Source organism: Pan troglodytes, chromosome 3 (assembly GCF_028858775.2).
Source record: "Pan troglodytes isolate AG18354 chromosome 3, NHGRI_mPanTro3-v2.0_pri, whole genome shotgun sequence".
NCBI lineage: Eukaryota > Metazoa > Chordata > Mammalia > Primates > Hominidae > Pan > Pan troglodytes.
Window position 1 is genome coordinate 184340472 of NC_072401.2, and position 27659 is coordinate 184368130.

General features: G+C 37.6%; 1 protein-coding gene across 36 annotated transcripts in view; it reads left to right on the forward strand.

Moving 5' to 3' along the window:
* The window catches only part of TENM3 (teneurin transmembrane protein 3), a 2732592-nt gene that overhangs the window by 2609846 nt on the left and 95087 nt on the right, over nt 1–27659 (forward strand). For all 36 annotated transcript variants that reach the window (XM_054683934.2, XM_054683938.2, XM_054683942.2 and 33 more), the window contains 5 exons: nt 1755–1965; nt 2337–2438; nt 2631–2825; nt 3902–4102; nt 10254–10439. In XM_054683934.2, the coding sequence (XP_054539909.1) occupies nt 1755–1965; nt 2337–2438; nt 2631–2825; nt 3902–4102; nt 10254–10439 (895 nt within the window). The remainder of the gene's footprint in view (nt 1–1754; nt 1966–2336; nt 2439–2630; nt 2826–3901; nt 4103–10253; nt 10440–27659) is intronic.

The window sequence follows — 27659 nt, forward strand, 5'->3', positions numbered from 1 at the left end:
GTTTGATTGGATTGAGAGATTCATATAATCTTTTTCTTAAATAGGCCTCTGATGAAATTCCATTTAAGAAACCTATCAGAAAGTAGAATATTTATGATTTATATATGCAGTATTATAATAATAATTATTTATATATAGTACTATGGCATATGTTTCACCATAAACACACTTCAGGAATAGAATGAAACTAGGTAACATTCTATAGACACTGAATCACTCTACTTTTAACAATTGTAATCTAAAAAACTCCTTGAAACTACATTGGAAAGTCTTTTCAGTGTCTTTCAAATTCCCTGTATTATCTCTAGTTACAAAATTTTACCCCACTATATTAACAATCACATTTTATACTTTTAATTCTTTTTTAAACTCTCCAGTCACCAATGTTCATGTCTAATTTTACTACAACAAAACTTAGGTTTAATGATGACCCATTCATAAGAATAATCAGGCACATTTACTGTTACTGCCATCCTTTCAGAACCCCTCCACTGTTTAACTGTTTAGATCAAAGATGTAAAGGCATCTTGTTACATGTCTCTAATCTAACAATAACTAAGTAAAGCCCATGGCGTTCTCCATGGTGCTTGAGATGGTCACATCAGGGTCACAAGAGAGGTGGAGTAGGGTGGGAGGAATGACCCCACTTGGAGCAAAGTGCTCTTGAGTTCACAAGCCAACCCCACCATTACCAGATGTCTGAGAGCCTGCTACCCTCCTCAAGATTCAGATTCCTTCACCTGTAAAGTGCAAATGTTAAAGCCTTCCTACGAGGGTTCCTATGAGGAACCAGCACGGAGTAAGGATTCAACAGTAGTTGTTGCTACATGAATGTTAAATCAGAGAAGACTGTACAGGGTTATCTTGTGGTCTAACTAAAACAAGGTTGCTGGCAACATGGATGGAACTGGAGCTCATTGTGTGAAGTGAAATAAGCCAGGCACAGAAAGTCAAATACTGCATGTTCTTGCTTATATGTGGGAGCTAAAAAAGTGAATGAGCAGAAAGAGGAGAATGATGGTTCTCAGCAAACTAACACAAGAAGAGAAAACCAAATGCCGCATGTTCTCACTCATAAGTGGGAGTTGAACAATGAGGACACATGGACACAGGGAGGGGAACATCACCCCAGGGCCTCTCAGGGTGTCAGGGGCTTAGGGGAGGGATAGCATTAGGAGAAATACCTAATGTAGATGACGGGTTGATGGGTGCAGCAAACCACCGTGGCACGTGTATACCTGTGTAACAAACCAGCACATTCTGCACATGTACCCCAGAACTTAAAATATAATAAAATAAAATTTAAAAAAAAGAAAGAGTAGAATGATGGATACCAGAGGCCGGGAGGGCACTCAAAATACGTACGACTATTATATATCAATTATGAATTTAATGCATTAAAAATAAGCCTGCTGGATTGGAAATGTCAGTTCATGTAGATTTTATGTTTGTATCCCCAAACTGCCTCAACTCATCAAACTTTTGATCAGTCAGTAGAATTAAATAAATTTGGAAACCATATTGCCCAATAAGGGGAAAAAATGGTCCCTGATGTTTGAATCCAGCCCTGTGTGGCGAGTAGTTTGAGTCCTCCTTGTAAATGCTATGCATGGGAGACTTCTACCATTTGGACCTGTCAGGAACTTCTTTCTAACATTGTGTTTGTTAGAGCAAACGAAGACAGATTGAAGAAAAAAAAGAGAGAGAGAAGCAGCCACCCTTTATCTTTCTATTTTTGCTCGTCCTCCCCCCAGTATGACTTCGTCGAGCTCCTGGATGGCAGCAGGCTGATTGCCAGAGAGCAGCGGAGCCTGCTTGAGACGGAGAGAGCCGGGCGGCAGGCGAGATCCGTCAGCCTTCATGAGGCCGGCTTTATCCAGTACTTGGATTCTGGAATCTGGCATCTGGCTTTTTATAATGATGGGAAAAATGCAGAGCAGGTGTCTTTTAATACCATTGTTATAGGTAAGAATAGTCTTCAAAGCAGCATTTTCCAGGCTATAGCCTAAATGCCGTGTTTAATAAAAACTAAATTATCTGTACCAATTTGGGGTAATTCTTAGGGTGTTAAAGCCCAGGTAAAATGTGAGAATTATTTTTAAACCTTTATTTGGGAATATGTGACAAACTGTGAAGCACTGGGAGAAAATATTATCTGGAATTACCTTGGGAGAGGAGAATATGTCATGAAACACTTTGAAAATCTGCATTTGAAGTGACAGTGCTTTGCTTTACTACTCAAATTATCTAGCATAAATGAAGATCAAAGTGATACCGTTTATCTTTTGCAAGAGGCAGGCTATACAACAAGTGTTCCTTCTTTCCTTTTTCTTCAGAGTCTGTGGTGGAATGTCCCCGAAATTGCCATGGAAATGGAGAATGCGTTTCTGGAACTTGCCATTGTTTTCCAGGATTTCTGGGTCCGGATTGTTCAAGAGGTATGCAAGTTAGATTCTTTTCTTAAGCCGATATAAATAAGCTGTAGAAACACAAGTGATTCCAAAAACTACCAAGACAGGAAAGAAAGAGGGGGGAAACTGGCATATTGCTTGTTCCAGCGATGTGTCTTTTCTTTCGGAAGCTCCGTGGAAAATCTGGCTGTAATTCTTCTGTCGTGTCTTGTTTCACAGCGGCCTGTCCAGTGTTATGTAGTGGCAATGGGCAGTACTCCAAGGGCCGCTGCCTGTGTTTCAGCGGCTGGAAGGGCACCGAGTGTGATGTGCCGACTACCCAGTGTATTGACCCACAGTGTGGGGGTCGTGGGATTTGTATCATGGGCTCTTGTGCTTGCAACTCGGGATACAAAGGAGAAAATTGTGAAGAAGGTAAACATGTCAATATTTACAGAAGTCTGTTGTTATCTTCATAAAGAAACAGATTGTATCTGTAATCTTTAGTTGGGCAGATCTCTTTTATACCCTTCCTTTTGAAAGCAATTTTGAAAAATCCATATTTATGAATGCATTGTTTTACTAACATTTTAACTAATAAAAAGAACAAGCACCAAAGGGCCCCTTTGCTCTTTTTCAGCAGTGTGAATCGTTCCTTTTCTTCACTCTGAGAAAGCAAGCAAACCTTTATGCCTTGAAACTAACAGCGGACTGTTGATTTTATTTTTCTTTTTATAGTTTTTTACATTGATGCCAGCTTCTAAATCTAGCATTTTGACATCTCTAGAAAGACAGAATAGTACACATAATATGCTACTGAAAAGAAGTATGACATCATGGATGTGTTCCATAGCTGTGTACGTATAATGATGAGAGTCGAGATACCATACTGTAAAGTGCAGGTTAATTGTTTTTTCAGAAAGCAAAAAAGCACCATTTCCGTTCTTCAATCAAATTGATTTTATTGATCTGCACACACAAAGTAATGCAATTAAGTCTCTGGAATTAAATTTTCAGGCCATTGACCCTACAAGTGTAAAGTTTTATTGAGTCAAATTGCTAAATTAAATCTCGTCATCTAAAGCACATTAAAGTGAATTAAGAAGGATAGAGAGTATGGAACTCATTTATTTCTCAAACAGTGTGAGGATCCCATACAGCTGTCAGTACTCAGTGGTCACAGATTTTGTTATAGAGAAGGCAATACTTATTACTCTGTGATTAGGCAGAACAGAGAGCAATAATCTGAAACCTCAAGAGCCTATGTGTGTAATTCAGGAAAATTACAAATCCTTGCAAGAGTCTCAATTACCTAAATGGCATTAGGCTGGTTCTTAATGCTTTATTGTATTATAATTCTTTGCATTTTCAGAAACAAGTTCTTGAAAATGGTAGATAAATATTTGATTCTCCAAAATGTTCATGTAAATTAGATTAGGATTTAATTCTTTTTTCTGCATGCACTGTGATACCTTCTGGATTTAATAAAATTGTTCTTTTCTTTACACCAGCCGACTGTCTAGACCCTGGGTGTTCTAGTCATGGTGTGTGTATCCACGGGGAATGTCACTGCAGTCCAGGATGGGGAGGTAGCAACTGTGAAATCCTGAAGACCATGTGCCCAGACCAGTGCTCCGGCCACGGAACGTATCTTCAAGAAAGTGGCTCCTGCACGTGTGACCCTAACTGGACCGGCCCAGACTGCTCAAACGGTGAGGCTGATAAATGCAGTACAATCGAGTTGCTTAATACTGTTTGGCTAAAGGTGATATTTTAATCTTTAAAACTCCCTTTTTAAACCTAATACAAATTTTAGTAAAGTGATTCTTTATGGAAATAAATATTAAAAGTAATGATATGTAGTTGCCTTATACAAAAGAAGGAACCAGGCTTAGCCAGTTTGTCACTAAAATTTCCCCTTTAGTATTATGCGGAGACTCATCTTTCATCTGCATAAGATACCATATCTTCTTAACTCTCAATTTATGGAACTACTAACCAAAACTAACCTCTCTAAAATCTTAAGTATAGCTTGGGGATTTAAGCACATTATCTTATAAACAGGGAAGGCTCAATTTAAAAAAATCATTTGACAGTATAAGGCTAAACATGATCACAGTAAAGAGTATACGGGTATAGACATTATGATATGAATAAATGGTTCAACACTGAGTTTTTAATCATAATAACATGGTTATAATAGAAATAGGACAAGGTAATTTCATTCAATCAGCCAAGTTGTTATTGAGCACTTACTATGTGCGTGGCATTGTGATAGGCCCTGTGAGACTGAAAGACTTAACAAATCGTGTCTGCCCTCTAGAACAATGGCTTTCTAATTTTTTGACCTTGAACTATCATCATGACCTAGTGAGTATGACATGCACATACTCACATAATTGAAATAAACATTTTACAAAGTGATACACACTGATTTTTTTCAAGTCTATTTTATTTTTTTCAAATGTTGGTTGCAACTCATGAGCTAATTCCATAACTCATAAGTTATGGTTTGAGAAGATGCCATTCTAGTGTGGAAGATTACAGTTTATTTAGGGAGATAAGATGAATACATATGAAAAATTCTAAATCAATACATCCTAGTTTAATACTATATTGAGTGTTACATGGAATATTATGCTAAATTCAGTGGACATTCAGGGGAGTGATTCTAACTTAATGAGTATTCAGAGTTTTCAAGGAGACTTGTATTAACATTTCTTTATTTAATGATGGTGGTAGTCTGGGTAAGGGTATAATTTTTGGCTAGGTGAACAGTATTAGAAAGTACTTAAGAGCATGGACTGTGAAATCAGATGTGTGCATTCATATCCAATCTGTACTCCTTAAGAGCTATGTGATCTTAGGCAAATTACTATATGCCTCAGTTTACTCGTCTGTAAAATCATGGGACACTCTTCACAAAGATGCTGTGGGAATTACTTGGAATAATGTATATAACATACTTAGTACAAAGCTTGGCTGATAAATTCTAAAGATAGCTTCCACCACCATCATCACTACCATAGAACATCCCTAATCTGAAATTCAAAATGCTTCAAAATTCAAACCTTTTTGAACACCAACATGATGCTCAAAGGAAATGCTCATTGCAGCATTTCAGATTTTGTATTTTCAGATTAGGGATGCTCCAGGGGTATTTATTCTGCAAATATTATAACATCTGAAAAAGTTTAATATCCAAATCACTTCTGGTTCCAAGTAATTTAAATAGAAGATTAGCAAAGATGCAATTGTGAGAAATATCATTATATTCAAGGGACAGTGAAAAGAAAAGTATTTGGAGGCAAAAAAATTGTATTGGGCCCAATTTTGGGGAGTACGGTTTAGAAATGATAGTTTTAGGCAATGGAGGATTTATCGATAGCAATAATTTGCCCACTAAGACAATGAGAGTATTGTTTTTGAAAAACTATCCTGTAGATAATAAGTCAGAGAGCATGAATAGTGAGACTTTGATGGCGAAGAGACAAGCTGGAGGACTTTCCCACAAGCGTGAGGTGATGACAGCATGAATTCGCTGGGAGTCAGTAGAAATAAAAAAGATAAATCTGAGGGACATTTGAAAGGAAAAGCAGACAGGACCTGCTGAAAAAAACACAATAGAGATGCGTGTTGAGAAGACCTGTAAGAATGAAGCAAGGAAAATTGGTGCTAATGTTAATGTCCCTGAATGAAGCAAGAAAGTTGGGAAAGGGAGAGGCTGATTGAAGAGGCAGGACGTAGGGAGGCAATGGAAGAGAAGTGAGAAATAGAAAAGAGATGAATTCCGTTTGGATACTCAAACTAAGCAAAACTACACAGTTCATCAAAAGAAGAGGAAAAATGAGAAAGAGAAGCAGGGAAGAGAGAAGTGGAGGAGGAAGAGGACAGTGATAGAGCAGGAAGGACAAGCAGAAGAAACGAGAAAGCAAATGGGTTTTACTAGCAGTGTTGAGTGAATAAAAACATCCTGCTTAGATTAAACGTAAGTCTTGGCTTCAGTGAAGGGGTCTATCTACTTTCCTGCCCACACTGATTGCCCCCTTCTCTAAGCCTGTTTAACAGTAAGTGGCTGAGAACCAGAACTCAGACACTGAACTGCCTGGGTTCAAATTTTGGACTGGCCCCGTCACAAAAAAAAAAAAATTTGGACTGGCCATTCACTGGCAATATGACGTTGGGCAATTTATTTAATATCTCTGTGCCTCTGATTCTTTATATGTAAAATGGAGATAATGACAGGACTACTTTATACAGTTGAGGTAAGGCTTAACTGAGCTAGTATGTGAAAAGCACTTAGAATAGCACCTTAGACAGCAAGTGCTCAGTAAGTGTTAACCACTAATAGACGTAGTAGAGGGTGGTGATAGTAGTTACTGTGGTAGAAGTATTCTAAAGGCTCACTGTAGTTTCTCATACTTAACTTCTCATCAATTCAGAGGAGCTTCCACATTAAAGCAGTGATTGGACATGGTTCCCTAAATGTGAAAGTTATGAAATGCAAACTGTTTCCTCTATTAGTACAATCTAATGGCATAAAACTACATGAAATCTTGTGCTAAGAAGCTAATTCACATGTTTATTTTTAGCAAGAAGTAAAAAGGCTAGTAATTTTTACAAATTGCTGTTTCTTGGCCTTTTGAGAAGCTTGGGTGACATCTCTGCTGCCCTATGAGTCAGTATCAGCGTGACAGATTTATCTGCTACTCTTTACCTACCACAGATTGAATCCTGGAAGCCCAGACTAACAAATGTTTCCTATCAGCTAATGTATAATATTGAGGAAAATTTTCTGTTGAACTCATACGCTACTAAGAGACAAGTTTTCATCCTGAGTTCTCCTTCCCATTCTGATTTTTGTGTGAGTTTTCTTCCTCCTTCCCTCCCTCTCACCTCTCCTTCCTTCCTTCCTCCTTCTCTCCTTCCCTTCCTTCCTGTTTATTCATTCTCCCTCATCTTTTGGCCCATACACCTCTGGATAGCTTGAGGAACCAGAAACTTTGGTGAGAAAATTCACATCTGCTAGAGCAAATAACATGCACAGAATAAATAAGAGTAAAAACACAAATTGGGATCTGGATTAGAGAGAGCCTTGAATGTCTTACTAAAGAGTTTTAGGGTATTACCACCAAGCAACACTTATCCAGCATGAGTGAGTGGTATTATTTTAAATAACATGTTAACTTGTTTTGTCCGCTATTCATAAAATATACTTTGTAATTACATATAATTTACATGTAAAATAAGCATTTACTGTTTTCTGTTGAGTTTTTACCTACACTAAAAAACCCTTTCCACAAAAATATCCAATTAAATGTTATAGAGATAATTACTTCTATAGTAAAGGTACTTGGTTCAGGTCTCTTATGCCTCCATCAGTAAAACAGGCATATTAAGACTAGCTGTAGAATAATACTTGCTTGAAATACTGTCATTCAGATTTGCTTCCTACAATTATCCAAGTTGGAAAGGAACAAGCACAATAGCCCCTTTTTTCATATAAAGTTATTATAGTATATTACCTGAATTATTTTATAAAGGGTAGTTTGTAACTGATACTAAATAACTCAAAGGTTAATTCAGCCCTCTTCATAAAATGATACTGCTATGAATTGGAAAAATACATATAAATGTTAATTAAAAGATTAAATTGGCTGCCAAAAATCACATATCATTATTTCACATATTTAGACTGAATTTTTTTCATGCTACTGTAATTATTTTGGTAGTTGAAAATCTAATTTTACCTGTATACTAAATGACTGTTTAATCATAGTGAGCAGAGATCTTTATCCTATTCATCTCGATATCCTCAATGCAAAAAAGAAACTTCACATATATTTAACTCTCAATAAATAGAGTAGCGTAATGAATACAATACTCTATTTTTGAAGAAAGTAATTATACTAAGTATAGAAAAAATCTTTATGAAACTTTGCTATTAGCTGCAGAAAGACAGAAAACTTACTTAGAATTCATAGTAAAGGTCTCAAATATGCTTCCAATCACACTGTGAAAATATCTGGTCTTGTGTACCTCAAATTTATCTGGTTGTTGCACAGTTCTCATTTAAAGCTTATAAAAGCACTGTTAATTTACATTTGTGGCTTAAAGTTTACAAGCAGTATAATTCTGAATTTCTAAGTGAATCCTAAAGGAAAACACTTTACTCCCTACCTCTTTTGTTGATGTGGAAATGACCTTCAGATATCTAAATGCAATAAGAGAATAGACTTTACACCCGAAGAAACATTGGTTAAGCTGCTAAAAGAGAAGAAATGAATTATTTCCATCTGAAAGTTTATAGGTTTGAAAGCAACAGAGCTTTCCTCTATCTTCAACAGCAGTTTGTTCATTAATTAGCCCTTCAATTCCACTTCAATTAAATTAACTCTAATTAATAAGTTCATTACAAAGATTGACGCACCTTGCTCAAAGCTAGTGTGCTAAATGCTGATAAACACCATCACCCTAATGAAAAATTGATTAGATTGAATAAAAAGGGTACCTCAGAAAGAACCCTCTCACTTCTGGAGCTGGGTTGATGTTATGTTGCTCTGAAGTTAATCAAACTATCTTGAATCTCTTAATCAAAAGTTTAATTCAAAGGAGATAGAAAATATTGCATGAAAAAACCTGTGTGCTACCCTCTTCCAGTTAATAGTCCTGGGTGTTGTTTATAAAAAATATTACAACTCTCGTAGTGCCTTGATAAGGTGTTTAGCCTGTGAGATAGAGAATCACGTGTCTGAGAAATGTTACTTGGGGAATGAATAGGGAAAACAGAACATGTGACTACATAAACAGCTACTATTTTTTAATCAAAAAAAGGTTTAGTACATTTTCTGTTTGTTAGAAATGATTTTAGGTTTTTATTGTTCAGTGCTTTATTTTTGTAAGAAAACCAAAACTAATCAATAGTCTTAGAATTTTAGGGGAAAAAACTATAGCTAACTTTAATCTTATATGTAAAAATGAAATAACCTTCAAAGTTTCTTTTACCTTTGCCTCTCCCTGTCTCTCAATTGGAACTAGTTAAATAAAGCTTTTAAGAAAGCTTAAAATTTTTTTTCTTACACATCTGAATTCTTTTTAAAGACCAAACCTGGTATTAAAACATTTGAAGTCATTTGGTCACTTGTGCTCTTTTCAGTAATTCTAGGAATTGAAAAACCTTGTTTTTCAAAGGAGAGTCAATTATATGTATTATTAAACTGGTTTTGTACTGTGGACTAAGAAATTTGTATCTGTCAACAGTACAAATTTACTGAATAGGAAAAACAGTTTCTTTTTACATGCATGTCTGTGTCAGAAGCAAGCTAATTTACTTAAGTAGATTCCTCTTAGTGAAAGTTTCTGAATATTTAAAACATTTAAATGTGGCATTAGAAACAACCCCTTTTCAAACTCTTGCCATATGTATGAAATCCAAGTCCTGTTAGATACCTGAGATGCTGAGATGCTGAAATATTTCATTAATTTGGGGGTGGGGGTGTGGGGACGTGTTTTCTTGGTGATAGGTGTATATAAGTATGACCACCCTCTATATATGTAATGTTTTCTGTATAAAGTATTGTATATGTAAAGAAATTATTTCTAACAATTGTCATGTGTATTTTCTGCATGATTAGAGCAGCATGTAAAATTAAATGATGAATAAAGACGTAGAGTTCCACCATTGATCATTTCCTAGTAGTCAGTGCTGAAATTTACTTAGCATACAAATACTTTTGATTTCTTTTGGATGATTTTGTGTTTCCCTTGAACAAATTTGAGTGGAAGATAAAAGCTGCTTATTAATTCCCCTTCTCTCTCCCGCCACTCTTCTCTCCTGTTTTGCTTCCTCTTCCTCCCACACAGAAATATGTTCTGTGGACTGTGGCTCCCACGGCGTTTGCATGGGCGGGACGTGTCGCTGTGAAGAAGGCTGGACGGGCCCAGCCTGTAATCAAAGAGCCTGCCACCCCCGCTGTGCCGAGCACGGGACCTGCAAGGATGGCAAGTGTGAATGCAGCCAGGGCTGGAATGGAGAGCACTGCACTATCGGTAGGCTTACTGCAAGTCTGTGTCTGTCTGTCCCCTTCCTCCCACAGAAGAGCACTGACGGTCAGCTGTTTTCAACTTGGAAAAAGCCTATTTCTTTACATTATTTTTTACTTGTGTTTCTTAACACGAAATTATTTTTTAAATATGGTTGTCATTTTATAATGGCAATTCAGTTCTTTTTAGAACAGCTGTCACAAGTATGAGCTGTAAACTTTTTTATTCATTGGTTTTTGGGATGGCCACAAAAATGGACTCACATAAAACAGACTTAATGATTTGTTTATAAGTGAAGTTTTATTGAATATTACTTCTTGATGTTCCATATCGTCATTGCATTTCTTAATAGCAGATTTTCCACTTTAGAAAAAAAATGCTTTAAATTTTTTTCAAATATATGCCCTTGTTGGCCTCTGTAGTTTCCAGAGTCACACAGCTTAGACTTGTCCATATCTTGAGTCTCTGCAAAAGAGGTTTGACTTATTATGACTTCATTTTGTGGTATCATGAGAAATAAAGTAGAATAAAATGCACAAATCTCGCTGCTCTTAAACAAACCTGTATGGTTAACACTTTTTCATATATGATGACATTTGTGAACATCTGTAGGTTAAATAAAACCATCAGATAGATGTTTCAGATCAAAACATTAGTATATAAACAATATTTAGCATAGATACAAAAGTATCCAAAATATATATATATCATGTTTTCAAGATACTCAGTGTCTTTGCTTTTACCATTTGTCACTAAAATTAAAATGTTTAATTTTAAAAGTACAACAAAAGTAAGTAATAAATTTCTGTATCACTTCAGTGAAAGTACACAATATTAATTATAAGTGGCACGGTCCTACCAAAATTTCAGAATTTGTGGTATAGTATTTCTCCACATTGTTTTACATCCCTAGGGTGAAATTTGATAAATCTGTTGTGGGGAGTGTCAGTGTCTTTTAAAGATTTCTTCTTCCGATGTATCCGTAAGTATTATGTACTTCGCTTTTTTGCTCACAGGATTTGGTTAGCCGGGAACTTTGTCATGGGAAAATTGAAATCATATATGTCTTATCAGTTGTCACAAGTGTGTCATTATACACTTCATGTAAGTTTTTTTCTAATCTTACTGACATCCTTGACATCTGTTTCAAGGGTCCCACCACACCCCCACCCTGGTGATCTTCAAGAAGAACTCAGGACCCAGAGGTAGTTGTGTCATGGCTATAATGTATCACAACCGGAAAGAAAAAAGACACATCCGGCAGAGTCTGCAGAAATCCATGCACAGGCTTCCTATCTTCCTTCTCTCCCACTGGGAGAGGTCATGTGTAGCATGCTCCTTTTCCCAGCAGCGAAATGAATCGACATGTGTGCAGTATTTCTGCCCAGGGAAGCCTGTTTGTTCGAGACTTAGAGCAAGCGTGTCCAACCTGAGGCCTGTGGGCCATATGCGGCCCAGGACAGCTTTGAATGAGGCCCAACACAAATTCATAAACTTTCTTAAAACATTATGAGTTTTTCCTGCAATTTTTTAGCTCATCAGCTATTGTTAGTGTTAATGTATGTTATGTCTGGTCCAAGACAATTTTTATTCTTCCAATATGGCCCAGAGAAGCCTAAAGATTGGACTTTCCTGACTTAGAGTCTGAGATTTTTATTGGGGCTTCTCCAGGAGGTATCCTCTGTCTGCCACAACCACCAAAATTCCAACTCTCCTAAGAAGAGTAGGTGTGGACAAAATAACCTTATCAGTGTAGGGAACATCCAAATTTCCAGATGCCAGCCAAGGGCCAGCCCGCCAAAATCCTGCAGATCAGGCCCACTGTTAGCTCTTACTTGCACAGCATCCTTGGAGCTTCGCTTGTTGCATTGGAGCTTCCCACCTGAAATTAACAACAGGTGCCCACAGTCATAGCGCTTGCACAGGGCTCGTCCCCACTGATGTGGCTTTCCCCTCCCAAAGAGGCTTTGTAGGGCAGTGGCAGCAGGTTGTTCATGTGAACTACATTAAGGCAGAAGAAAGTTGATGAGCAGGATTTGTGTATCTTTTTGTGGCCATACAAGGGACAATGCAATACCTCTATAACCAAACAGCTCCATGCCCCAGGTCCCAGAATGCCTATATACCAGAGGCAGGGCAGGAAAACTATACCTCTGATCACATTCCCTCATTCTTTGTGACTCCACCACCCGATACCCGATACATCAGAAGAAATGAGTTGAGTCTAGCTGAGGGAGAAAAGTTATGATCTGACTGTATGTATCTTAGGAAGTACAACAAACACGTGTGTATAGCTTTGAAAACCAGGAAGTGTGCCAAAAAGTTATCCATAGGCGGATTTAACTTACCAACCAATAGGTATTTAACAAATCATTTTAGTGTGGTTCTCAGTGGCCTTGGTATTATTACATGGATAATAGTTTCCCATAGATGAGCTGTTCTTGAACAAATTTCTAGTTGTTTAGGAACAAACAGGATTTTTATTAGCAGTGGGTCTTTGTATTATAATTTAATAAACCCTGCGATAGTTCTTAACAATTCCATTTCCTATCATTTTAATTTATTCTGTTGCTTTTATACTCCATATGAATAACAGTGTGGGAAATAAGGGACCTGCTTCATTTACAAATAAATCTTAGGTGTGAACCTTTTAAAAGATGTAGAGCACCTTTAAAGGATTCTTTTATACTAATAAGATGAGTTATTTCCAACTTTGGCATACAAAGATCCAATTGCCTTTCCCCTGTTTCCTTACTACCTGTATATATGTCCACCATAGTTTCCTGGTTAGGGCCCTTAGTGTCCCTACGGGGCCATTTGTGAGCCATGGATTAAACACCCAGGAAACTCTGGTGTGTTTTCTCACTTGGGATGGTTACTGTTCTTGCATTTCCTCCCCATTTTAACCCCTGCGCATCTGGCTGAAAGAAGCTGCCACTTGGTGAAAGAATGCTCATAAATCAGCAAGATTTTTTTCTTTCTCCATATTATGTGCCATCTCATTGAATACCAAACAGGGAGGTTAATTGAAAGAGAAATGGAGAAGAAAGTAAACAGAAGCAAACAAAAGTTCCCACTAGAAAGCAAAGGACATTCTTCGTTAGTCATCCTACTGCCTCATAAACTCTATGCTTTCATAAAACCATAGGCATTTTGATAGTAAAATAGGTTATGAGTTTGCAGTGTTCACTGAACACCCTATCTACCTGAAAGGATTCTATTCTGATATTTTTATTAGAGTATTCATATTTTCCTCTCATTATGAATCATGTGTTCAGCAAATTAGGCATATTCGTCTGCAGGTTCATCATCCCAAGTCCTCCTTTCCTGGGTTTCCCTTTGATTAGTGATGCATGCAGATGGAAAATGAAACAAGGAGAAATCTACTTTTAGCAATATTGTGATTAAAATAGATACTTCTCCTTTCCTCCCCAGAAAGCATTCATGATTATTAGACCCTTTAATAAATAAAGAAAAAGAGGAGTTACATGATTAAACCACATCAAATAAGCACCAGTACTTACTGCTAAAATGATTTAATAGTAATAGCCCCGATATAGATGCTCCACTACAAAAATACTCTCTTTTATATGTGACCATTCCATATAAGCTTCAAAGGATTATACTCATGTGCTGCCACTGTTTTTCATGAGGTAGGAAAGATGTAAAAATATTTAGAGGATTCAGAGACAAGTTAAAAATATATTAAATATAATGAAATGTTTTTTAAATAATAGTTGACATAATAAGAATATCATCTGGCTATCTCTATGTAAAAAAGCTTCAACAGTTCTGTCATCTGAGAGTTGAGGTAGGTCAGAGAAATTGGGCTTCTTCTTGCTTAGAAAAAGAGGGAAAATCTCCTATGGGACTGTCCTGTGGATGCAGTTAGTTGGCCATAGATGCTATGCAAATGCAGTGGTAGGCTCTGCTGAACAGATGGTTATAGGCAGAGTCAATCACTTTTAAGTGTAATACGAAGTAAATAACCTGGGCAATGATAAATACTAAGTACCAAATTTTGACTACTGCTAACCTATCACTTCCACAAGAACCATTCTTTTTAGTATTTGTTGAAGAGGTTTACCCCAGAAGTCATTCATTTGTATCCCAGAGAATTGGAGGCTGTAAATGAGATTGAGACCATAGCAGGGAAATGATTGAATAACGTATTTGATTGTTATCTACTATGGAGGGTTGTTGTGAAGGAAAAGAAGGCTCAGCTCTCCGTAGACAGGCAAGTTGTCTTCTGGAGGCTGATTGGCATTTTCCATTTATCCAGGAGACAGAAATGGAGAATATGGGTTTACATTGTATAAATGTTTGTTAGATATAATGAAGAAGCTCGAGTCAGAAAGCATATTTAAATCCTGGAACAAGCTACTCAAGAAATTTTGGAACCTCGCAAGTAATCGTAGTATTGTTAAAGTTTAATACTATGATTACTTAGGTGTGAAACACTGGAGCTTTCGTCAGGTCTTTTTCTTAGCTTAAGGAGTATTTTTAGAATGGGAGTTTTTTTTTTAACTTCTCTCCATCCATTATCCTAAAAGATCAAGTCTCTTGTGTAGTAGCCCTATTTGAAGGACCCCTCGAGGTCTCTTGCAGTTCTAGGATTTTTTCGCTGTTGATGATTTCTGCTTTATTTGGAAAACTACTAGATTTAAACATGGGGTTCTCTTTTATCTCTATGTCATTTAACTTTTGTTTTTGTTTTTCCTATGGCATTGAAACATAGTGAGAAACCATCTTCACTTTTTCAGATCATTTGGGGTTTGTTTTGTGGGATGCTCTACTTTGCATGCCTCACTTACTTTTTATTTGTTAATTAATTCATTTATGTGTCCAGTAAGCAATTATTGAACATCTCTTCTGTGATACTGAGAACGATTTCTTACAAAAGTCAGTGTAAGATAAAAAAGGTATGGGCTTTGACATTTTAAATAAAATGTTTTTAAGTCAGTTTTACAATTTATTCACTATAACTGGTATCTTTTTTTTTTCTTTTTTTTTTTCTTTCGAGATGGAATCTCACTCTGTCGCCCAGGCTGGAGTGCAATGGCTCAATCTCGGGTCACTGCAAACTCCACCTCCTGGGTTCAAGTGATTCTCCTGCCTCAGCCTCCCAAGTAGCTGGGGTTACAGGCGCCCGCCACCACACCCAGCTAATTTTTTAAATTTTTTAGTAGAGATGGGGTTTCACCGTGTTGGCCAGGCTGCTGTCGAATTCCTGACCTCAGGTGATCCACCGCGCCCGTCCTTTAGCTTGTATCTTAACTGTTCTTAGCCTCAGTTGGGTTTTTTCGCAATGTAAAATGGCTATAATAGTACATATATGAGATTTTGAAGCAGAATACTGTAATGTTTAAGAGCTTTGAGAATTGAAATTCTTGCCGTACAACTAAGTGACCTTGGGCAAGTCATTTAACCTGTTTTATATGAAATGTGAATATTATGTACTTCATGGGATTATTAGAATTAAATGGAATACTAGAATGTAAAGCATTTAGCAAATAATGTTCAATAAATTCAAGTTTTAATTTTGTTATTAAGTGTAAATGAGACAAAGTACAACCCAGAAAATGTTTTGGGTGCCAACATTCAAAAACAAGAACAACAGAACAAAACTCCTGTCCAGGACATTTACTTTAAAGAGTTAATGACATTTCCATTTTATTATTATAAAATATAATCTAGTCTCATAATGGATATTGTTTAACAAGAAATTTGTATGTTTGGGTTAAGGGTTTGAGCGTTGGTTTTATTTTTTTTTTAATTTTCATTTATTTTTTTATTTTTGAGACAGGGTCTCACTCAGTTGCCCAGGCTGGACTGCGGTGATACAGTCACGGCTCACTGCAGCCTCTGCCTCCTGAGCCCAAGTGATCCTCCCACCTCAGCCTCCCGAATAGCTGGGACCTCAGGAGTGTGCCACCATACCTGGCTCATTTTTTGTATTTTTGTGGAGAAGGGGTTTCTTCATGTTGCCCAGGCGGGCTGGTCTCACACTCCAGGACGCAAGCAATCCACCTGCCTCAGCCTCCCAAGGTGCTGGGATTATAAGCATGAGCCACCGCACCCAGCCGAGAGTTGTTTTTTAAAATCGTGATGATGAAAGAAAGGTGGAGGATATTGATGTATTTTTCTTCTAGTAATGTCTCAAACACAGAGTTGCATATTGAGCTACATTGATTTTCATGTACTTTTAGGCAATTCACTTGGAAATTTGGCCTAGGGGAAATCCTAATTCCTTTAAACTGCAAAAGACCAGCTATTTGTTTTTATTCTAATTCTTAGTACATTGGGAAACAAGATCATTAATGATCACAAAGACATGCTTTGTTTGCTCAGACAAAACTCACACATGCAGTTCTCAGCATCCTCTGTTAAACACCGGGGCTGCCCTTGGGCTTTGGGATGCCGAAGATTAGAAATTGAAAATGAAATGCACACAGCTGGGGAGGTATTTCGGAAACAAGATGGGGTGGAAAGAGAGAAAGAGCAAAACTTTTACTGATACAGACAAGCTTAGGCTTGGTGTTCTAATTCTTATCTCAGATAATGGTGAAAGAATCGTATTTTAATTGTTAAATTAAAAAGTAAGTGACAAATTTGAAAATAAAATGACCACTCTGATAAATGCTTCACTTAAATTACAAAACTCAATATTCTTTGCAACTTTTGTAGTGTTTCCCAGATTGAGCATCATATCCAAAATAAAACAATATGTAATTCTAAAAATATCTTTTTAGATTTTAAGTCACATTTTGTTTATAATTTCCAATAACAGTGCATATGGGGCACCACATCATACCCACAAATAGCTGTTCTGGGAGGCATTTGGCTTCACATCAGTCAGTGGTTGGTAGTGGTGACGAAAGGCAACCTTGCGCCAAACTACCAGCGTCCCTGACCTTGCCAGAGGCAGGTTTACTGTGAAGCTGGTGTAGCATTAATGTCAGGGTCCTTCATTTGCGCTGGCACCTCCTAAGATCCCACAAGGGGACACCCATGGGTTCAGGTGTCGTATGTTAATATAAAACTTGCAAATCAGCTGACTTCTGACTCTTCACACTCCAACATCCTCTCCACCACACTTTTCCTTGTGCAGGGTGGCATTGGGGTGGCTGTGGGCATTTTGAGAATTCCGATAAGGAGAATTTGATCTGGGGGTACATTTAGTTTAGATTTAATGGGATATGCATATGAGGTGTGAAATCACTTCTCTCTGTGGCTGTTACTGCTAGCCACCTAGGAATCTTCCTACCTTCCACTGACTCACCTAGTGACACGAAAGTACAGGGTCAGGGAGTTACTAGATGAAGATATGACTTTGTCCTGTGGAGCTCTGCACCAGAAGCAAGTAGGTATTGGAGGAGAAATAAGGTTTGAAATGTATGGAAACAGAAGCTAGTCTGGAAAATTCCTCGTGTCATCAAATACCTAAAATGCCTAATTAAAACAGAAGTTTTCTCCCACCAGGCGTGTACTTGATAATAGAATTTATATAATTATAAACATGCCATAGCTTTTTCTTTTAGATGAATATTTCTCCTTTGAGTATTTATCAGAATTCCTGTGTTTGTAGGGTATAAGTCCATAGCAGTACTGCAGATACTGAGTTCAACAGTGTGTGAAATCACATGTGTTACTCATCCCAGTGTATCACTGAATCACATGAGTGCACCAGAAAAAGTCTTGTTTATGTGACGTGAAATACTGACATTGCAAATTTAACATAAAACTCAAAATAGTCCACTCTGCGGACATCACAACAAAATAGTTAATGAGTATTATCAACTCAGCATATTTAAGATCAGTTTATTACACAATAAAAAAAAAGTCTTTCCAAACTTGACAGTAACGGCACAAATTTACATGACACTACCAATAACAAATTTTGAAGCCAAATGAGCTACTGTTGATAGTTTTATCAATAATGAAAAGTAAACTATCGCATAGAATATAGACTCAATTATCTCTCTATAGTCTCTATAGAAAATACAAAAATCGTTGTCATATAAAGAGGCAATCAAAGAGTAATTATAGCCCAAAAATATAGGGAAAATGTTCATTAGAGACATGGCAAGCACTGAATAAAAAATGGATATGGGGCCGGGCACAGTGGCTCATGCCTGTAATCCCAGCACTTTGGGAGGCCAAGGCGGGTAGATCACGAGGTCAGGAGATCGGGACCATCCTGACCAACATGGTGAATCCCCGTCTCTACTAAAAATACAAAAATTAGCTGGATGTGGTGGTGCATGCCTGTAATCCCAGCTACTTGGGAGGCTGAGGCAGGAGAATCGCTTGAACCAGGGAGTCAGAGGTTGCAGTGAGCTGAGATTGTGCCACTGCACTCCAGCCTGGTGACAGAGCGAGACTTCATCTCAAAAAAAAAAAAAACAAAAATGCATATGACTTCTCTCATATTTGTGGTATTAACTGAAAAATAAATGTTTTGTTGCGGTTTTTCTCATTCTAAATACTTTTATACATGATTTCATTTTTATATTTTGATATTCTTTTTCTTAAAGAGGGCCTCCCCAATTATGTAAATTTCAGACCCATAAACCCTGGATTTCCCCCTGGTTCCAGCTCTGTCACTTCATATCTGTATGATCTTGGGAAATTACTTAAGCCCCCTGTGCCTCAGTTTACTCATCTATAAAGTGGGAATGAAAATAGTAACTACCTCGTAGAGTCCCTGAGAGTATTAAATGGGTCAGGTCACGTGGAAGAGCACTTAGCACAGTGCCTGGCACACAGTGAACACCCTATAGATGTTTCTTGTTGTTGTTGTTGCTGGTCGTTGGACTGAAATTCATAACACACTGACTGTGACTAATTCCTCCCTGCTAAATCTTGTCTCTAGGCAGAGGAATTAGCCTCGGCTAATTCCTCCAGAAAAAACAGGAGTGCATGCTGGATACAAGGAGAGCTAATCCCCTCTGCTTCCTGGCACATGAATAGTCTGGACATAGATGCCTCGTGATCTGTCATTCACAGTGGAAAGTGGGTTGCCAAGGAGGCAGCAGGCGTGGAGTTGAGAGGGAGATTCTCCTAAACTGACCTGACTGGCGCTGAAAATCTAGGGGAAATTCTCCTAAATTGACAGGCTGAAAAACCTTCTGTGAAGCTTGCAGAACGAGAACTTCTTGAGGTCCCTCCTGCTCTGCAAGTCCCAGTGATTCTCAGTAATAAGAAATTTGATGGACAGAGGGGACAGAGATCCCTGAGAGAGTCATGGAAAGCCCCCTTCAGAACTCGGGAGAATCACCCATGTTCTGAGAACTGGGCTGATTTCGGTGTCTGTTTCTTCCATTGAGATGACAGTATCCACTGGGAGCTATCCACTGGGGGCCTTCCAATATTGTTTTTCTCGTTTTAGTCTAGTTTCTTCAGTTAACAGTTTTATAAACACTACTTTCGCCTCTGTAATCCCCTCAGACTTGTAATTTTTAAAAGAAGAGGTCACTTAATCTCTTTTCTACAAATGCAAACCTGGTTCCTCTGACCTTTCTGAAAGGTGGAGGCCCTGTTTGGTTGTCAGTATTCTCTAGTGTTTCAATATTTTTAAAACTACTACAAAGATAATGTTTATTTTGATGTTGTAATCTATGTTGATGTTGCAGTTTGTCTGTCCTTCAAATTATTCTTTCGTATTTGCTTGTCTTTACATACACCAATTTCATCAAAAAAAGGACATGGAGCCTTGGGTTCCGCTTCCTTGTAGCCAGCATTGACAGCAATGGCAGATCTGCACTCTGAGCCAAATTCGTCTTTCGCTCAGTGTTCCACAGCCTGTTGAGTGAGAGAGTAATCAACCAACAAAAACAAATTTAGTGGCCTAAATTTGAAACTTTAGTAAGTTTGACTCTGTGTTTCTATCATAGTTTAGCCTTAAATACTACCTGCCAAGGTTTTATGAAATCATTCCATTTCTACTGTTACAATCTGTATACTACAAAGCCTCAAAGGTGGTAGTAATTTGGACTCTTCTACCAACCTCTGGTGAAGTGTGTTACAAGTTTAACCTTGTAGTGTCCCTCCTTCCTTATCTCCTTCACCTTCCCGTGTAAGTCATACGTTGTCTCCAAAAGTCCCATTAGAATTACATCCGCAACTCAGATTACAGATTACATCCTCAAACAAGTAGGTGAGACTCCTCACTGACTTCTGCACCTGACTTGCTGTGTAACCGTCAGGAAAAGTCACGGTCCCGAGGGCCATGTGGATACACGTTCTCCAGTCATGTTGGTGATTTATTTTCCACTAAAGAATTTCCCAAGGCCTCGGTTTCTGTCCCTTAGAATGGGAGTAAGTGTGGGGATAAACAGCTCTCACTATTGACATCAGGCCTTGAGTTCCCTCTTTCTCCACCCTATCCTTCATGCCGTAATTTATCCTCACGAAAAAGACAGGCAGCAGCATAGTCATCAGCTAGAGCTGCGTGGTTTCATATCAGACGGCAGTGCCAGTGCTACTGAGAGGTAAATTTCTAGGACAGGTGTGTTGTTTTGGGAAACGTTAGATGTGTTTTTTCCATACTTTAGAAAAGGAGCATTTTTTGAGGCCTTCTGAGACTCAATTCTGAATGTAAATAATTGCTTGGTGAGTGAATACATCTGGATTTAACATACATTTTTCCACTGAAGTGATTTACACATAGCCTGTGAGGATGAGAAGTTAGAATTCTTGAAAAGAAATACGCTTCACATACTCTTCACGTCCTTGTTTAGGGTCATATGATAAATGAATTCTATACTGTGGTGTTTACTTGTGCAGGAATTTCTTTCCGGTCTACCTCCTGTGGTCTAACTTGAGTCCCAATAGCTATTGCTAAGTTAAGCTTTCTCCTACAAGTTCCACTGGAAGGCGGGCCCACTGGCATTAGAAGCAGCTGTTTCAGAAAGAATGGAGAGTTAAACCTGTTGTGATTTTTCTCAACTGGGAGCAATACATAAGCAAGTTGAGGATTTGTATTGTTTTTTGATAAGTTAGATGTCATTGAAATATGCCTGATTTCTTTAGGCTTGGCAAACCCAATTCCTTCCTTTCCCGGGACCTCGTGTTTGTTTCCCACCGTGAACTTAATGGTTTGCTAACTAGTTCTTTTAAGTCTCAAAACAGTTTACTGTGTAGTGGCTCTGTGTCTTAGGGAAACAACTTATAAATTATAATTATTATCTCAAGGAAATTTTTGAATCCATTAATTTTAATTACAGTTACATTCCAGGCCAGAAATTTAAAATATGAATATAGTCATGTATTCATGCCTGTGGTTTCCATTTTTCTTTCTGAAACCGCATGCCTCATGTTAAGCCAATATAAGTTGTTTTTTAAAAACTTTATTGAGAGACATGTTATCTGAATAAAAGCCAAGTAAGTGATATGTCATATTTGTATGATACTGTTTCATTACAAACTTGACATTTTGTTCCTTTACTAATATACTAGAGGATCTTTTTTCCATTTGGAACACCTCATTAATTTGTATCTTTTAAAAACCATCTAAGATCTAAATTACCACCGAAACCGAGTATATTGGAGGTTTTAAAGCTCAGTTGACTGGATATACAATTTAACCAGAAATAAAGATAGAAAATGCTCCTTCTGCTTGCCAAGTTCATCAGAAGCCTTTTATTGAAAAGTTTAGATCCAAGGCATTTAAGAGTGAAACCAGGTGCAGAATAATATGTTGTCAGCTATTTCACAGTATCAGCAAGGAAGAGAAAGGTTCTCTCGAGTTCCAGATTATAAGGATGCCACATTCTTCCCAAAAGTAAGCCAGGTAACTGGAGAGTGAAAGGCAGCTGGTGAGGTGTTTATGAGGCTTTGAAGTAATATTCCTTATATGCTGAGATCCTTATTACCTAATGGGGTAAATAAAATGTTGGGACTTCTCATTCAGTTTAATGTAAGGGCAGAGAAATTAAGCCCATAATTTTAAGAAGTATGATTATCCCTTCCCACATGGTATGTTGTTATCCTTTCAATGGCAGAATTTACCTTTGCCATTTCTTGAATATGACAAGTTGAAAATAGCCTCTTTTCATCTTAAAACAGTTCCTCTCCCACCTCCCTATTTTAAAGTGCAAGTTTGGTTGTGGTGTCTGTCCATACGGAAGCACAGCCTTCCAGCAGCCTTCGTATTTAACATGTTCGCAGATTATGGTGTGACTGGAGCCAATTTTTGTCTGTTGCTCTTCATGATAAGTTCAGTGACCCTCTCTTTTTTGAGTGCCTCTTTAATGAAGCTGGAACCCAGCTGTCTGAAATATGACTATCATTTCTGGGATTTAACAGGCATGTACCTTGGATAAATTAAGGAGCAGTCAAAGGAGGTCCATAAATCTGAATACTTTGCCAGCTGCTTTTCCATTAAACTCTGTTGGTTGAATGAAATTAGTAAATAATTATGTTGGTGGGGAATCTACTACATCTAAATGTGATATAATGTCTTCCTTTAACAACAGAGCTTAATTTTTCTTATATACTAAATTAGTTTTTAGGGTAATCTACATTGCAAATTGGTCAATTTGCATCAAAACTATGCCTAGTTGTTCTGATTTGTCAACACCTCTTTTTAAAAAAGTCTTTAACTTTAAGCATGGGTGGGTAAGACCATCTGCTTATAGAGCTTGCCTGCAGCTCCATCACTTAGCGCACGAGACAGGTTACAGCTGCTTAATTGTTATGGTGTTGAATGATTACCATTCTGTCCAAAATTAATATTTATATATGTGTCCACAGAAAGCATGTGGTTAAACATAAGCAATCTAATTGTGAATTAATGACTTAAGGTATTCATTAATTAGTCCCCACCTGAACAATAAGGTGTAAAATAATGCTTTTCACATACAGTCCAATTCTTGACTTTTTTTTTTCTTTTTTCTTTTTTTGAGACAGAGTCTTGCTTTGTTGCCCAGGCTGGAGTGCGGTGGCACGATCTCAGCTCACTGCAAGCTCCGCCTCCTGGGTTCAAGCAATTCTCCTGCCTCAGCCTCCCGAGTAGCTGGGACTACAGGCGCCCACAACCACAGCTGGCTAATTTTTTGTATTTTTAGTAGAGACGAGGTTTCCTTGTGTTAGCCAGGATGGTCTCAAGCTCCTGACCTCGTGATCCGCCCACCTCGGCCTCCCAATGTGCTGGGATTACAGGCGTGAGCCACTGCACCTGGCCCCAACTCTTGACTTTTAAGATGAGTCCCCAGTAGTGATTATTATGTATGTGAGTAATCCACTGCAATACATTGGTATAGATAAGGAAAAAAATCACCATGTAGCTGCCATGAAAAGCAAAGAGGAAACTATGTGGTTATTTCACTTACTCCGACTCTTTCCTGCCCCTACAAGCGTTGTCCTCTGAATTGTGACAGTGTAAGAACAAACCACATAGCAAAAGTCTAGATGTGCAATTATGACTACATGTTTGTGTGCCACCCACAGCTGCTAGAAAGGATTGTCTCAGCCAAGGGTGGCCTTCCTCCTGTATTTAAGAATGGTGACATATAAACTTACACCATTCTGCTATGAAAAGTTAGCAATATATATCCTGTCTGCTCAGTATATTTCATAATGAAAAATCTTTAGCAAACTCACAATGTAAGGATAGGGATATGCATGTAAAATATAATATTTGAATGTCTTAGTTTCCAAATAGTTACTGTAAATACATGACTTGTATTTCTGAATTTGAGTGGACTATATGAATATTTGTGTGAGTATCTACACTTTTTTAGAAAAGATTAATTTATCTTGCTCAAATAAAATTACTAGTGAAGGAGCAGAAAATATATAAGGGCAAGTTGTGATGTGTTCTTTATTCTAAAAAGCTGAACCCCATGTTGACCAGGAATTGTGCATCTAACCAGCAGAGGGTTTATGAGAGACAAGGAAGAAAACTTCCTGACTCCAAAATGGAGTTGTCCCTACTCTGGGAACAGGCCAGTTCATACAAAGAATGTTCTCAGCAAAAGGAGGGCAGCTTGGGGAGGCAGAGTATAAGGGGCTTATCCTGCTGGTATGGGGCAGAATGGACCCTGGGGCTTATGAAACCAAATCATTGCCAATCCCACATTTCTTTCCTCAAAGTCAGACTTTTTCTTTTCTTCATAGTCACTTAAAAAATACCAGCTCCCTCATGAGTTTGTCCTTTTTAAACTCTCCCTATTAATAAGATGAATCAATAATATTTAATATGTATTGAGCATTTACTATTTGCTAAGGCCCAATGCAAACTGTTCTACATTCATTATCATGTTTAATTCTCAGGTAGAAGCTAGTAAAATCTCCACTGAAGAAACTGAGGCTCCAAAAGGTTATGTAAGTTTTCTGTGGACGCGCAGCTAGTAAGCAACAAAATCAGACCCATGTGAGCGATTTCCAAGCCCACGCTCTTTTTTTTTTTTTTTTTCCTTTTTTTGAGACGGAGTCTGGCTCTGTCGCCCAGGCTGGACTGCAGTGGTGCGATCTCGGCTCACTGCAAGCTCCACCTCCTGGGTTCAGCCATTCTCCTGCCTCAGCCTCCCGCATAGCTGGGACTACAGGCGCCCACCACCATGCCCGGCTAATTTTTTGTATTTTTAGTAGAAACGGGGTTTCACCATGTTAGCCAGGATGGTCTCGATCTCCTGACCTCGTGATCCGCCCGCCTCAGCCTCCCAAAGTGCTGGGATTACAGGCATGAGCCACCGCGCCTGGCCCAAGCCCATGCTCTTAAGCCCTAGATAGACTGTCCTGCCTCCTGAATTATTTTTTAATTGTTCTTGTGTGTATGTGTATAGTGGAATAGGTGAAAATTAATTTTTATGTGTTGAAAATGAATTAATATATATGTCCCTGTCACAAAAGATTGAATTGTCGTAGAAACAGATGCAAAAACAATAATGCCGGTGATGTCTTAGTAAAGTACCACACTTTTTTATCCAGGAAATGTTAAATGACAGCTAATAACAGAACTTGTAATTTGCCAAAATAAAAAATAACAATTACAACAACAAAAAATAGTTTGAGGAAAATCAGTTTATACTGTGGAGGATTTAAGAACATTGGGAGCTATTGAACACTCTACCCACCTCCTTTCAAAATTTAAATTAATGTCCTGTTTTTCTGTCACTGGAAGTTAGTGGGCTGGAATCTATGTAGACATTAGCCAATGGAAAACTCTCATAGAAAGTGGGTAGATTATTTGTGTCACCAGCATCAGCTCATGAGAAAAGGCTGAGAAAAGTGTATACAAGTGGTAAACATCTTTGCATACTCTCACCTACAAATACAGCAAAATTACTTTCTGTATCAGTCAACTTTGAGAACAGCCGTTTGTTTACTATTTTCATAAAATAAATCATAATGTATCCTAGGTAAGTTAAAAGGATTGTTCAGTTTTGTTTATTATTTTCCAGTTATGGTCAAGAAAACTGACATGAGAAAGACCCATTATATTTTTCATACTTAAAAGTTTTAGTCTATACATTTTTCTTAAATATTAAATGTTGTGAATAGACAAAAGTGGCAATTACAGACAAAAAATTCTACCCATTGATATTGCCCAGATCTCTGGATGATTGTTCTGGCTTCCTGTGATTGGATTTGTTAGCACTATCCAGACACCACTGTAATCACTGTTATAACCAACTTCATTTTTCCTAAATCTTAAATAGCCAAATATTCACCTAGTATAAAATGTTGTATTATAGTTTTTTTTAATTAATGTTAAGAGCTGTCTCTGACTAGTTTCATTACCAAATTGGAGTACTAAAATATACCTTTTTTTTTAATCTAGGAAATCCTAAAATGTGTTTTTTGCTTGTGTCATTCAATAAACTCACACAAGGAATAAAAAATAAAGGAGATGTGTTACTAACACGTGTATGCTTGTGGTTCAGTGGATGAAATCATCCCACATGCAAAGGCTACCACAAAACTCATACATCACACACCACACAAGGCATCTCTTTGCATAGGCTGTGCACATTCCAACATCAGTGAGCCTGCCTTCTGCACCTTGAGTGTTCCACTGTTACTTCCATTATGTGTTTGTAGTCCATGGTCAGACATGAAATCCTAAATTGAAGGAAAATACCAAATTCTGTTCTACCAGTCATCTCTACAAAGCTGTGCAGCTTATAAAGGCACTCTTTCAGCAGTGCTGACTTTATAAAATGTGATTTATCTCAAAGCAGCTTTTCCATAGAATCTGGATTTTTCTGGGCTGACTTAAATCAGGAAAAATATTATTTCTCTCGTTTGGAATGCCTTGGTATAAATACCGTTCCAAATTGAAGTATGGTATTTTGCTTGGGTAGGTGCATGTAAGAGGCAATGTATTTATTCAGATAATTTTTACACCAAGTTTCCAAACTGTAAAAAGAATAAAATATGCAAACTTTCAAAAACAGTTTATTTGAAACAAATTTTTGAAAAAGTATTGCCAATTGTAGGGGAGCAGATCCCTTTAAAGCACGTGTGCACACACGCACACACACAAACTTTTTTTTTTTTTTTTTTTTTTTTGCTGACACCACCTCACTTACTAGTTGGTAAAATGCAAATTAATTGACTTTCCTAAATAGGAAAGAATTTTTTTGATATTTGTCCATAATCTGATAATTCTGTGGTGAAAGAGAACATATTTTAAGGAGTCTTGAGTAAACTCTTAAGAATATGTAATTGTTTTATGGTGTTTAAAATTACGTCACTGTCATAATCCTTTATGGTATGGTAATCAGTAATAAAACATTGCAGTGAGCAGCAGTTAAGGAACATCAAATCAATGGGAGTGCACCTTGCACGTTGATTTAAACAGTTGCTGATTGGAATAAGTGGATTTAATATGTACGTATTTGTAGACTGTAGCTTTTCTGTCATCCTGCAGGAATTGGTACTTGACTAATCTGAGAATGATACCTACTTACAACTTTAATGAGGTACTAATGTGAGTCATTTTTTAAGTCCGTGTTCGGAAGTATTATGAAATGCTCAATGCTAACTAAAAATCTGCCCTCTACTCCAAGGACTTCACAGTAATTATCATAGTGAAGAATATGTCTATATTTTATGATGTACGCATCTGATGTCTACACTATATCGAGGATTCAAGCCAGTAGCCCTGTGAAAATATTATACGGTACTATTTAATGTGCTCCCTCCAAGCGCATTGTTGACAGCAGAAACAATGTGAGTTGTTCATAGCCATACACATCAGCAACTGCTTATATACAG